The 14,416-nt window shown below is 42.7% G+C and overlaps 1 protein-coding gene across 1 annotated transcript in view; it reads left to right on the top strand.

Moving 5' to 3' along the window:
- The window catches only part of COL4A1 (collagen type IV alpha 1 chain), a 174,568-nt gene that overhangs the window by 94,618 nt on the left and 65,534 nt on the right, over positions 1-14,416 (top strand). Inside the window, exons 3-17 of the mRNA XM_038761618.1 lie at positions 1,525-1,614; positions 1,712-1,756; positions 2,579-2,623; positions 2,729-2,791; positions 3,422-3,475; positions 3,601-3,627; positions 4,383-4,466; positions 4,561-4,623; positions 6,342-6,377; positions 7,956-7,997; positions 8,173-8,262; positions 9,987-10,013; positions 10,193-10,243; positions 11,966-12,010; positions 13,852-13,905. Coding sequence (XP_038617546.1) covers positions 1,525-1,614; positions 1,712-1,756; positions 2,579-2,623; positions 2,729-2,791; positions 3,422-3,475; positions 3,601-3,627; positions 4,383-4,466; positions 4,561-4,623; positions 6,342-6,377; positions 7,956-7,997; positions 8,173-8,262; positions 9,987-10,013; positions 10,193-10,243; positions 11,966-12,010; positions 13,852-13,905 — 816 coding nt within the window. The remainder of the gene's footprint in view (positions 1-1,524; positions 1,615-1,711; positions 1,757-2,578; positions 2,624-2,728; positions 2,792-3,421; positions 3,476-3,600; positions 3,628-4,382; positions 4,467-4,560; positions 4,624-6,341; positions 6,378-7,955; positions 7,998-8,172; positions 8,263-9,986; positions 10,014-10,192; positions 10,244-11,965; positions 12,011-13,851; positions 13,906-14,416) is intronic.

The raw sequence follows: 14,416 nt of genomic DNA, 5'->3' as shown, positions 1-14,416 counted from the left end.
CACAACGAGCTTACAGCTTGCAGGAGCTGATAATAATAATAATAATAATGATGGTATTTGTTAAGCGCTTACTATGTGCAAAGGACTGTTCTAGCTGATGATCTCCTATCTACCCCAGTGCCTAGAGCAGTCCTTGACACATAATAAGCACTTAACAAATACCATAAAAAAAACCCAAAAAACTAAAATAAATGCTGGACAACTTAGAAATTGCCTAAAACACAAAATAAAAGCCCTAATTTTACCACTATGTAAAACTTTTTTACACCCAAGTTTGGAATACTGTGTGTAGTTTTGGTTGTTGCATATTACCAACTTGTAATAGTTTTTATTAAAGGCTTACTTTGTCCAGAGCACACTGTGCTAAGCACTGGGAAAAGAGTACACAGGAGGGAATTAGATAATAATAATAATAATTATGGTATTTGTTAAGCACTCACTATGAGCCAGGCACTGTACTAAGCGCTGGGGTGGATGCAAGTAAATCTGGTTGAACACAGTCCCTGTCCCACGTGGGGCTCACAGTCTCAATCCCCATTTTACAGATGGGGGAACCGAGGCCCAGAGAAGTGAAGTGACTTGCCTAAGGTCACAGAGCAGACAAGTGGTGGAGCAGGGATTAGAACCCATGACCTTCTGATTCCCAGACCCATGCTGTATCCACTTCACCGTGCTGCTTCTCACAATCTATGTTTTGAAGTCCCCTAGACTATCAGCTCCCTGTGGGAAGGAGCTTGGATTTCCAACCCTCCCTCAGCCCCACACCACTTATGTCCATGGCCATAATTTATTTACCAATCATTCAATTGTGTTTATTGAGCATTGACTCTTTTATTGGCACCTGAAGTATTTTGGTCGGTAGTACCAAGAATTAAAGATTTATAGTCTGTGCCCTCTTTTTTATAATGGCATTTGTTAATAAATAAATAATGAATAAATAAAACTGATTCATTGATACGGCAATTTTTTAAAAGTTGCTTATCTAATCCTATTGTTTATTAGCGCCAGAGACAACACAGGCAGAGACTGGACCTCAACTGTATGTCTAGCCTCCCCCTAACTATTTAATGTCGTCAAAGGGAGGATAATGGTGCAACAAGATTGACTAAGCCCTCCTTCCTACTTTTCCCACTCCTTTCTGCGTCATCCTGATTCGTTCCCTTTATTCATCCCTCCAACCAACCCTACAGCACTTATGCACACATCTGTCATTTATTTATTTATATTATTGTCCGTCTGCCCCTCTAAACTGTAAGCTCATTGTGGGCGGGGAATGGGTCTGTTTATTGTTATATTGTCCTCTCCCAAGGGCTTACTCCACTGTTCTGCACATAGTAAGCGCTCAATAAATACTATTGACTGGCAGATCGAGATTCCTATTTCCTAGCGTCTCTCCATTTTGGTTGACTTTTCTAGCACTGGGAGATATATGCGTAAAAATGAAGGGCGGTGGGAGAACTCCCATTCAGCCATTAGAATGAATAGCCCTCCCAAGACTGACTCGGCCTGGCCTTTCCTCCGTAGGGAGATCGGGGTCTTCCTGGATTACAAGGTGTGATTGGGTTCCCTGGAATGCAAGGCCCCGAGGGACCACACGGACCCCCAGGATACAAGGTAAGATGTGGAACGGCAGTCATTTCTCCAAAGGAAAGCTAACCCCAATAGTTGTTGCGGGGAATGTGGTTTCATATATTCCATTTTTTTTTTCCAGGGAGACAGTGGAGAACCGGGCCTTCCAGGAACAAAAGGAACAAGAGTGAGTGCGGTGGTTACTCAAAGATTTTTTGAAGATGGCGGAGGAAGAGATGGGAAAGGAGCATTTTAGACCTTTGGGCTGCTGTAGCGATACGTTGGATATATGCAGTGAAAAGTTAATGAAAGAGCTTGGATCGATTTTTCTCATAGTGACTCGTCTCTTGCCTACGTATTTTCTGTACACAGCCTGTCAAGTTAGTATTTTGGAACCTTATTTATGTATGCACTGGGACCCGTCCCATTTATTTCTCAGTGAAAGGATCTCCAGTTTTTGAAATGAAGTGACATTTTGAAAAATGAACTAGGATCCCTCTAACTCTCTCTTCAGGCTCCCCAGCCGCCCCAACCCATGAGAAGTCCAGGGCCAAATGTTAAAAAAAATGGGGGAAGAGAATTTCATCTCGAAAGTCAGCCCTTTTTCTTTAAATTGAAAGGAAATTGGTAGTGCCCAAGGGCTTTGATGAGGTGGTAAGCAATCCCAACCTTATAGGCTAACATTTAGTAGTTCATGATATTTTCATTAATAAAAATTCATAGATATGGAAAGTCAAAATGTTTTCTCTCCCGGGGCAAGAAAAATTGTTGGGGGTTTTGTGGAATGGGAGCAGTGTTGCAACACACAGCATTTATATGTTTCCTCAATAGCAAATTGACTTTATAAATGCCACCGCATATTTTGGTGGGCTGTGTTTGGCCATTTTGCCCAGTGCAGTAGTGAATGAGGGCAGACTTGCTAGCCTGCTGATTCTGTGAGAGGAATGGCAAGAGGAGACTGGGTTATTTTTTACAATTTAATAATTTCTTGTTTTCTCATTCCTTACAGGGTCCACCAGGCATCTCAGGTTTTCCCGGAACTCCAGGAATTCCCGTACGCATAGCGCATATTGCGTGTTGTGTGGAAACGGTTTAGATTTTAATGTGTATACTAAGTCCTTCCTCGGTTCACTTGTTCTTCATTCTCTTCAATGTGTAGGGTATTCCTGGCCAAGATGGCCCACCTGGCCCCCCTGGTATTCCAGGATGCAATGGTACAAAGGTGAGGTGTGGATTTTTCAATGAAACTAGTTTCCTTTGCCCATGAGTTTTTATGAAGGTTGTTAGAGGTTTCTACTCTCCGAAGTACAGTGCTGGGTCAGATGACTCACATTTAGCCACATTTTACCTTAGGGATCTCAGATTCAGACCACATAGATGACTTTTAAATCTTACTGCCTGAAGAATTCCAGTTGTCCTTCATATAGCTTCTAGGGAAACACCTAGGCATCCGTTGCCCTATTTTAGAATTGCCTTCTGAAATATACCCTTCAGTGGCCACTTTCAAAGTGAGCCACTATCACTAAGTCGGTAAGGTTACCTGTTTTTCTCCCCCTCTATTGTAACTGTTAACACTACCAGTCACATTTTCTAGCTTACAAGACACACACTGCTCAGGTTAACACACAGGAGGTGAGTGTTACCCACAGGTAGTAGTTGTCAGGAAAAGAACCAGAGTGAGATATTTTACACAGCCAAATTTGTGTGAGGAAAGGGAACTGATAAGATATGATTATCTGATAATAACTGATAATATCTGGAGTAAGTATTTTGGGCAATGAGACACAGGTCATATAGACTATTAGAGCAGAAAATAAGGCTAAATTAAAGACTTGCCTTTCTCACTTGCCAGGGTGATAGAGGCCCAGCTGGACCTCCAGGTATACCTGGATTCCAAGGACAGACAGTAAGTACACCTTTCTTTTTTTCATTTGAGAACTCATCTCTCTTGTACTTCTTTCTGCACAATCCTCAAGTTGCTCTTGATAATTTGGCTAAAGAAGAAAATAATTTCCATTTTTTCTTTTCTAGGGACCCCCAGGGTTGCCAGGAATTAAGGTACAATTCTTATTAGCAAACTATTGTATGGGGGAGTGGGGAGGGAGCGCATTTGATGACATCTGGTTTTAAATGGGAATCTATCCCTTCCAACATCAAATCGAGAGAATGTCACGGTATTCACTGATTGACGCTGATGGTATTTGTTAAGTGCTTACTCTGTGCCAGGCACTGTACTAAGCGCTGGGGTGGATACAAGCAAATTGAGTTGGACACAGTCTCTGTCCCATGTGGGGCTCACAGTCTCACAGATGAGGTAACTGAGGCACAGAGAATTGAAGTGCCTTACCCAAAGTCACACAGCAGACAAGTGGCAGAGCCGGGATGAGAACCCACAACCTTCTGATTCTCAGGCCTGTGCTCTATGCACTACACCGTGACTACGTGCCTTTGTAGCTTGGCTTGAAAAGAACCCGGAAAAACTTTTAAGATGCCCTGCTGTTTGCCTCTTGAAACCGTGGCACAGTTAGTGGTTCAATCGTATTTATTGAGCGCTTACTGTGTGCAAAGCACTGTAGGAAGCGCTTGGGAAGTACAAATCGGCAACATATAGAGACGGTCCCTAACCAACAACAGGCTCACAATCTAGTGGTTCGGTCAGAGATACGTACTGATCCTCTGAATTGTCAGTGAAATTATTTGGGTCCCCGTCCCCCGAATCTTGCACCCTGCTTAGATTCTTTTACTGCTAAAGTGCTCTCCAGGGCACATGGATTCTCAGTTTTAATTTATATTTTGGCCTTTCCTTTCCCAAGGGAGACCCAGGTGAAATACTCAGCCAGCTGCCTGGAATGCTGTTAAAAGGCGAAAGAGGCTTTCCTGGTATTCCTGGACCAGCGGTAAGTTTTGCTTCCACTATCAGACAAGTTCACAAAGACATATATCAGTATTTCCAATCTGAAACTTTTGTTTGTTGGTTGTCTCCCCCAACAGGGTGCCCCAGGACGTCCTGGGGAACAAGGCCCCATTGGCCCTAAGGGATATCTAGGACCACCAGTAAGTCTTTTCAATTCTAGTATTTGTAGTATTTGTTAAGCGCCTACTCTGCACTAAGCACTGTACTCAGCACTGAGGTAGAAAGAAGGCCACTCAAGTTGGAAACAGCCCCTCTCCCACATGAGGCTCACAGTCTAGTCACTCATTCAGTCATATTTATTGAGCGCTTATTGAGTGCCACGCGCTGTACTAAGCGTTTGAGAGAATACAACAACAGACACATTTCCTGCCCACAGTGAGCTCACAGTCTAGAGGGGGATACAGGCATTAATATATATAAGTAAGTAAATAAATAACAGATATATACATATGTGCTGTGGGGGTGGAGGGAGGATGAATGAAGAGAGCATGTCAGGGCAATGCAGAAAAGAGTGGGCCAAAAGGAGAGGACGGCTTAGTCATGGAAGGCTTCTTGGAGGAGATGTGCCTTCAATAAGGCTTTGAAGTGGGGAAGAGCAATTATCTGTCTGATATGAGGAAGGGGGGGTGTTTCAGGCGAGAGGTTGGCAGCGAGAGAGATGATCTGGAGGTACAGTGAGAAGGTTTGCGTTAGAGGAACCAAGTGTGTAGCCTGGGTTGTGGTAGGAGAGTAGCGAGTCGAAGTGGGAGGGAGACCAGGTACTGAATCCCCATTTTACAGACAAGGGCACTGAGGCACAGAGACGTTAAGTGACTGGTCCAAGGTGGCTCAATGGGCAAGTGGAGGATCTGGGATTAGAACCCAGGTCCTCTGACTCCCAGGACTGTGCTCCTCTTACTAGACCATGCCACTTCTTTCATTCAATCATTCATTCAATCGTATTTACTGAGCGCTTACTGTGTGCCGAGCACTGTACTAAGCACTTGGGAAGTACAAATCGGCAACATATAGAGACGGTCCCTACCCAACAACAGTCTAGAAAGTCTTCACAGGGAAGACATCAAGGAGACCAATATGTGAGGGTTTTTAACTCACCAGCGGTTTCTTGCAAAAAATCTGATGTCTTGGGATATTGTTCTCGGAATCCTGGGCCAAGGACAGTGTTCACCATAATGAATCTGGACATTCTGTGGGTATAGCGAATCAATTATGATTGCTAGCTGAAAGCACGTGCCTTCGAAGGAATAACAGAAGCCTAAATCAATCGTCCATTTATTAAAACTGGTGATGCCATTTCAGGTATTTATTGCGCAAGGTCATCTGCCCTGTTAATGATCTAGGTATTGCATACCTGGAGGCATTCCAGACATGAAAGAATGCCTGTTGAAAGGAATAAGAGCCCAAGACCCATTGTCTAGTGGTGGCAACTTTTTTCTGTACTCGAAACCCTAGAAAGCCTGGGTGTTTGCCAGTCTAACTCAAATTAAATGGGGTTCCTTCATCTCCCTAAGAAATCTCAAGAAGAGATAACCAAAGGAGAGCAGGCTGCTTTGGCCAGTCAGAGCAGTGCTTCAGAGGTAAAAAAAAAAACAAAAAAAAAAACAAAAAACAAAGTCCTGGGTGAGGCCTGGGACATCCTGCGTACGTCTCTTCTAGAACTGAGCCTTCTCCGGGTTCGTTTTGAAGTTGGACATATTTATGCCTCAAGGAAATATGCTGTCTGTGTCCTCATAGAAACTAATTGGACTAGGTTGCTTGGGGAAAGGAGAAAAGAACAGAGCAAGTGAAAGGCATTTCATGAATGGCGAACGGTCAGTTTATCAATACACCAAATCAATAAAAATGTCTTTTTTCCTAGGGTCCTCCTGGCCCACCAGGCCCTCCAGGAGAAAAGGTAATGATTCTCTCTCTCTTTCTTTCTCCCTCGTTTGCTCTTGCTCGTTTTCCAGTCTTCTCACTCTAGGGCGCCTAGGTAATGCTGCCGTGAACTTATCCGTAGTCAGAGGAAGAGGATGAGGAATAGGGTCTGTTGGAGGCCCATGCGAGTGGGTAGTTTCCGAACACCCTCATTGTAGCGCAGAATTTTAGGAAAGAAAACAACATTCTTTCCCTTTCTAGTTTTATCTCCAGTAAAACCTCACGTAGCATGACTTCAGGAATCACAAATTTGGCAACTTTCAGGTCACAGATCGCGCTTTGAATAGACCCTGATTAGATATGTTTGAGGTCAAATGTAAACTGTCTTCAGTGGGAATTTAATTAGGGAAAAGGTCCATCCCATGTCTGCAAATGGCTTAAAACTCCATTAGAAGTTTCACCAATGGTAAAATTATCTCTAGCCAGAAAATTTTGAGTATTGAGGGAAGGCAAAAAAAAAAAAAAAATGGGGGAAAATCATTTACATTTAAGCTCAGTTCTAAAGGATGTGTCCCTTTATATCCTGCCCTGTTCCTGGTCTGGTTGGCCTGGATCTCAGCCACTCAATCAATCAAAGGTATTTATTGAGTGCTTACTGTGTCCACAACACTGTACTAAGCTCTTGGGAAAGTACAGTATAACAGAGTTGGGAGACATGGCCCCTGCCCACAATGAGCAATTCCTCGAGCTCTAGGATTTGGAGTCTTTTCCCCTATCTATTGGATTTCACATTCTCTTTATTGCTGTATTGTCCTTTCCCAAGCACTTAGAACAGTACTCTGCACATGGTAAGCGCTCAATAAATACGATTGAATGACTGAATGCCAAGAACAGGATCCCAAAGTGGTGCGGGCAAAAATCAAGGAGTTAAGGGAAAAAAAAAAATCAATCAATCATATTGATTATGAGCTTACTGTGTACAAAGCACTGTGGATTATGCTTGGGAAAGTATAATACAACAGGGTTTAGCAACACCTTCAGTGCCCACATGGAGTTTACTGTCTAGAGAAGGAAAGAGGTGGTGATGTGAGGGAAACAGGAATTAGAGGAGAGACTGGCAAAGAGAAGGCAGTCCTCCCAGCCCTGAATCACAGACAGTATTTATCAAAACCTTGAGGACTGATTCTGATCCTGTTTTTCATTTGTTCGGTGATTTCTGGAAACCATTTCATAAGATGTGGTGCTTTCCACGTGAAGTTGTACTTATGCTTTTTTACACTGTTTCTTCCAAGTTTCTCTCTTTCTTTCTTTTTCCTTTTCCAATGCCACAGTCCTAATGAAGCTGGAAATTGATGAGACCCTTAAATGTAAGCAGTCATCTAACGGTCAAGGGATATCTCACACTTCCCATTTTTTTTCGTACTCGATGACATTTGAAATAGACTTTTCCAGATCTATATAACAGCTAGCTGTGATGTTTGAATTCTTTTTTTTTTTAAATAAAGTAGTTAAGATCATGGTTCTGGATATATTGGCCCAGTTCTATGTTTTACCATGCTCCGTACCTGTGAGATTTTGGTTGTTGTAGTAACTTTGATTTCATTTTGATCAATAGGGACAGATGGGCCTGAGCTTCCAAGGCCCAAAAGGTGACAAGGTAAGCTGACTTTTGGAAGACTTTCTTGAAAGCACTGTCGAAGTTAGACCTGTGCCCTCGAGTTTGTAAGCGGGTGAATAAACCTAAGCTCTGAATGTCACCTGGGGAGACGGAGCTTATTCAAGGAATGTCTCCCAATGAGTTCCAAACTAACCTCTGGTTTTTGTCTCTTTAGGGGGATCAAGGTGTCAACGGACCTCCGGGACAGCCAGGACAGGCACCTCACAAGAAAGAAAAAGGGAATTTTGTTTCTTATGTACAAAAGGTGAGACTGTCTGGAGCACCGCTGTCTGAAAGCTTCTGTGTGGGTTTCTCAAGTAATGCAAATATTAAGGGCAAATGATAATCCATCGATCGCATTACAGCGCTTACTGTGTGCAGAACACTATGCTAAGCACTTGGGAAAGTACAATACAATACACGTTTCCTACCCACAGTGAGCTTCCAGTCGAGAGGGGGAGATGGAGATAATAAAAATAAATTGTGGCTATCAGCGCTTAGTGCTTAGCACATAGTAAGCACTTAAATGCCAACATTATTATTATTATTATTATTTACATAGAACTGTGGAGCTGAGGGAGGGGTGAATAGAAGGTGATAATTTGAAAACACCCCAGTTTCTAGTTTGGAATGGTGTCCTATTTTTTTTTTTTTAAATCTGTGCTCTAAATTGGGAAAACATTTTGGGGACCCCAAATACTCACCATCCCCCATTTTCCCACCCATGCACTCAGTCCCGTCTCCTACTCCACTCCACTCTGACCCCTCCATATCCTTATTCTCATTCCTTCTTATCTGTAATTTATTTTAACATCAGTGTTCCCAGCTTGACTGTATGCTCCTTGAGGGCAGGGAGGGTGTCTACTTATTAACAATAATAATAATGATGGTATGTGTTAAGCGCTTACTATTTGGCAAGCACTGTTCTAAACACTGGGGTATATATAAGGTAATCAGGTTGTCCCAGTGGGGTCCATAGTCTTAATTCCCATTTTACAGATGAGGTAACTGAGGCACAGAGAAGTTAAGGTCACACAGCAGACAAGTGGTAGAGCAGGGATTTGAATCTGTCTTCTGACTGTCAAGCCTGTGCTTTTTCCACTAAGCCATGCTGCTTTTCTATTTTCTTCTCCTAAGTACAATGTTCTTGAGAGAGCAAGCCACAGTGAACCCCACTGATTGATTGGTCTCCTTTGGCAGGAATTTCTCCAGGCAGTCTCCGACACCTAAGGTTCAGTGTCCGTCAGACCTCCCCATTTTACCTCTTTCCCATCAATTCCAAATGTAGCTGGCAGCAATTCTCCAGGCTGCTTAAAGCATATTTGTATTTTCTTTCATTTTTTAATTATTTTTTAATTATTTTAATTATTAGTAGCAATAATAGTTGTTGTATTATTTAAGCACTCAATGTGTACCTCACCTGTAAAATGGGGATTAAGACTGTGAGCCCCTTATGGGTTATGAACTGTGTCTGATCTGATTAGCTTGTGCAGTATACTAAGTGCTGTGTCTGATCTGATTAGCTTGTGCAGTATACACAGCACTTAGTAAACTGCCTGGCACATAGCAAAAGTTTCACAAATACCATTAGAAAAACAACCACACACAGACACACACACAAGGGTATGCATATAATCAAATCATAAACAGTCATTTTCCTATGAGGGCCTTGTCGTCTAAGGAGGGAGGAGAACGGGTATCCCCATTTTACATATGAGGAAACTGAAGCACAGAGAAGTTAAGTGACTTGCCCAAGGTCACCCAGCAGGAGGGTGGAAGAGCTGGGGTTAGAACTCGGGTCTCTTGTTTCTCAGTGTAGTGCTCTTTTCATTAGGCCACACTGCTTCTCAATGGCTGAAAAGACATAATGAAAATGCTTCCTTTCCCATTATTAATTCTTACTGGCACTGAGAGTAACTGTTAAATTTAATTGAATGATATTAATGGTCTCTTTCTATTTACTTATTTATTTATTTTTCATTCCCTCAGGGTGAAAAAGGTGAACCTGGGATTCCGGTACGAACCATACTTTTGAACTATTTTGCTCAAAGGGATGATTACAAAATGGACTATAATTTGTGGAACAATTTGTAGTTTGTGTTTTGTAGGCCTTGGGATTTTCAGGTTAAGGATACGTTCACCAAAAAATAAAGTTACCATTAAAAATGCTGACATGCCTTTGTTATTTTTCAAAGGGATTTCCAGGCTTTGGAGAAAAAGGAGAACCTGGAATTCCAGGACCACGGGTAAGCGTGTTACATTCCCCCCTATATCCTCTGCTTCACCGTATCAATCAATCAATCGTATTTATTGAGTGCTTACTGTGTGCAGAGCACTGTACTAAGCGCTTGGGAAGTACAATTCAAAGTACAATACAGTATCGATTACCGGGTAACCTGCTTGCCCTAAATTGTGGGATTAAGCCATCCAGGGGACTTCCAGAGGTTCTCAGGGCCCCTTGTCATTCCAAGCTGATAGGCCCCTCTCCTGTTTTAGGGTCTGGAAGATCTCTCCGTGAGACCTCTGAAGTTTAAGATCTCTTCCTCCGGGGAGGGTTGTAGACTGAGGAGTTGTCTTAGTGGACACTCTTCAGTGTCAGTGCTGAATTTAAAATGGCCAGGGTGAAATCCAGAAAATACACTTCACTTTAATTACTAGCAATGTTGCCTTACTAGAAGAACTGCTGATGGAAAAACACCTGTGTATTCCCCAGCTCCCTCATTTCAGCAGAGAGCTTGAGTCTGGAAAAGTGTTTGTCTCTCTCATCATCCTTGCCCTCATCACCATAATTGCTATTTAATGACCACCTATTACACCAACAGCACCAACAGTATTTATTTATTTAAGGTTTATTCATTCCCACCATTTGCAATGAGTGCTAATTTTTTTATTTTATATATATATATATATATTTTATTTTTATTATTATTTTTTTTTTGGCCAGTGACTACCCCCTGCTTGATGAAATTCTCAACACCTTGCATTTTTCCTCCCCCATGGGACTGTGTGCTCACGTTTTTAAAAGTGGTATTTGTTAAGCGCTTCCTATGTGCCAGACACTATTAAATTCTGGAGTAGATAATCAGATTGGACACAGACTATGTCCCACATGGGGCTCACAGTCTATCCCCATTTTACAGATGAGGTCACGGAGGCCCAGAGAAGTGAAGTGACTTGCCCCAGGTCACACAGCAGACAAGTGGCGGAGCTGGGATTAGAACTCAGGTCCTTCTGATTCCCAGGCCCGTGCTCTATCCACGTGTCTAGCAACTCTGTTCTATTTTACTCTCCCAAGAGCTTAATACAGTGCTCTGCACACAGTAAGCAGTCAATAAATACGATTGAGAGAATGATTGCATATAAACTTTAGGGTTTTTTTGTCAGTTGTTTTGATTATGTCACTGTCAGACTGTAAACTCCTGGAGGGCAGAGACCAAATCTTTTTTTGCTGGAGAGTGTATTCTCCTCAAGTGCCAGGTTTCCATCAAATAGGTGGTCAATAAATGGTGCTGATGATTATTAACGTTAAATTACATTGTACTGAAGTAACAAATCATACTTGGGCTACTTCTTAAGCGCTTATTATGTGCCAAGCAATGTACTAAGTACTGGGGTACATAAAACACAATCAGGTCAAGGCATAGTCCCAATTCCACACAGAATTCCCAATCTAAGTAGGATGGGGAAAGCCTATTAAATTCCCTTTTTACAGATGAGAAGTTAAGTGACTTGCCCGTGGTCACAAAGCAGGCAAGTGGCAGAGTCAGGATTAGAATACAGGTCTTTTGACTCCCAGGCCTGGCCTGTTTCCACTAGTCATGCTGCTTCTATTTCCTGTCACCACCATTGCCTGTTTCACGAGATAAAGACCCCCAAATTGGCTCATTATAGAGACGGGTACCTGACCTCGATGCTTCACTGGTATGTTGTGTGTGTACTCTGCTGATAGTTAACATTCTGCTGCACAGGGAAAACCAGGAAAAGATGGTGAAAAAGGAGAAATGGGACCGCCTGTAAGTATTTCCTTAAAATCTGTCGGCTTTTTTTAAAAAATTCTTCCTTTTTTTTTTTCTAACTATCCTTTTCATTAACAAGATTTGTTTGGCTGGAATTAATAATGAACAGGAAATGCAGGTTCTAGATTGGTGATGATGATGGCACTTATTAAGCACTTACTACGTGCAAAGCACTGTTCTAAACGCTGGGGGGATAACAAGGTGATCAGATTGTCCCATGGGGGGCTCATAGTCTTCATCCCCATTTTTACAGATGAGGTCACTGAGGCACAGAGAAGTTAATAATAATAATAATTTTGGTATTTGTTAAGCGCTTACTATGTGCAAAGCATTGTTCTAAGTGTTGGGGAGGATACAAGGTGATCAGGTTGTTCCAGGTGGGGCTCACAATCTTAATCCCCATTTTATAGATAACTGAGGCACAGAGAAGTTAAGTGATTTACCCAAAGTCACACAGCTGACAATTGGCAGAGCCGGGATTTGGGCTCTTTCCAAGCCCAAAAGACTTTCAAACCCTCTCTTTGGAACGTAAAATTGGCAGCTTCATCATCAACATCAGAAACACATCTCTTTGGCGGTCAACTCCATGCTCAAGCCTTCCCTTTGGCCTGCAACTCCCTTCCCCTTCACACTGGACAGACTATTGCTCTACCCTCCTTTAAAGCCCTAATCAAATCCCGTCTCTCCCGGGGAGCCTTCCCTGACTAACCTCTCATCTCCCCATCCTATTTTCCCTCCCTTCTGCATCACCTTTGCATTTACGTCCTTCCCACTAAGCACTTATGCACATATCTTTATAGTACCTGTAATGTATTTTAACTTCTTTCTCCCTGGCTATGTGATAAGCCCTTTGAGGGCAGGGATCATGTTTCCTGAATCTGTTGTACTCTCTCAAGTGCTTAGTTCAGTGCTCTGCAAACAGTAGGCACTACTTAAATACCATTTGTTGATTGATTTTTTTTATAGTATCTAATTGCTTACTATGTGCCAGACACTGTTCAAAGCACTAGGGTAGATACAAGATAAACCAGGTTGGCACAGTCCCTATGCCGCGTGGGTCTCACACTCTCAATCCCCATTTTCTGATGAGAGGACTGAGGCACGGAGAAGTGAAGTGACTTGCCCAAGGTCACAGAGCGGGCAAGTGGCAGAACTGGGATCAGAAACCAGTTCCTTCTCTCAGAACCGTGCTCTATCCACTGCCACCCTGCTTCTCAAAAACTAGTAGCCCCATTCTTGACATTCACAAGAAAATACCAAAACTAAAGCATTTTGCCAATTCATACACATCTTTGCGAATCAAAAGCAATAACCGTTTTTAAATTATCCTGGTGTTATTTTAAAAAAGAATACTTTGATTCCTCGTGATCCATTTTTCAGAAGGACCAGCAATCAGCTTGGTTCTTTAAACAAATATGTCCCACCCCCACAGAAGTTGGATCTCCCCGCATCAGAAGGCATTTGTTCACTGGGAAAGCTATTAAATTAGAACTGATTCCTCCATCCGCCCAATCAATCAGTGGTATTGAATGAGTGCTTATTGATTGATTGATGCCTATTAATCATGGTATTAAGTGCTTACTATGTGTCAAGCACTGTTCTAAACATTGGGGTGGACACAGGGTAATCAGGTTGTCCCACGTGGGACTCACAGTCTTAATCCCCATTTTACAGATGAGGTAACAGAGGCCCAGAGAAGTGAAGTGAGTTGCCGAAGGTCACAGAGCAGACAAGTAGCAGAGCCGGAATTGCCCGTGCTCTTTCCACTAAACCCTGCAGCTTCTTGTCACCTCCCCTTCTACAGTTAAAGTGCTGAACCTGTTCTTTCCATTTCACAGGGCTTCCCGGGAGAAGTTGGATTCCCAGGCCACCCAGGGCGAGACGGTCCTAAGGTAAAGAATGAGTTGATATTTAATAATAATGGCATTTGTTAAGCGCTTACTCTGCGCAGGGCAGCTTCAGCGTACTTTTTGTGCCCCAGTCTCGAATGTCTTGCCGTTGACCCCTTTCCCATGTCCTCCCCCTAGCCTGAAACTCCCTCCCTCTCCATATATGCCAGACCATCACTTTCCCCACCTTCAAAGCCTCATTCAGGTCACATCTCCTCCAAGAGGCCTTCCCCGATGAAGTCCATTTTTCCCCAGCTCCCTCTCCCTGCCGCATCATCTGTGCAGTTGGATTTGTGACCTTTGGACATTTGAGATTCGCCCCACAGTCAGCTCCAAACAACTTCTGTACATATCGTTCAATTATATATTATGAATTATTTACTTATATTAATGTCTGTCTCCCCCTCTAGATTATAAGCTTGTGGGCAGGGGTCAGTTGGACTGCATTCTGCCAGGTGCTTAGTACAGTGCCCTGTACACAGTAAGCACTTAACAAATACTGATGATGATGAAT

Source organism: Tachyglossus aculeatus, chromosome 20, assembly GCF_015852505.1.
Source record: "Tachyglossus aculeatus isolate mTacAcu1 chromosome 20, mTacAcu1.pri, whole genome shotgun sequence".
NCBI classification, from domain to species: Eukaryota; Metazoa; Chordata; class Mammalia; order Monotremata; family Tachyglossidae; genus Tachyglossus; species Tachyglossus aculeatus.
This window is presented reverse-complemented; position numbering and strand designations above follow the sequence as displayed.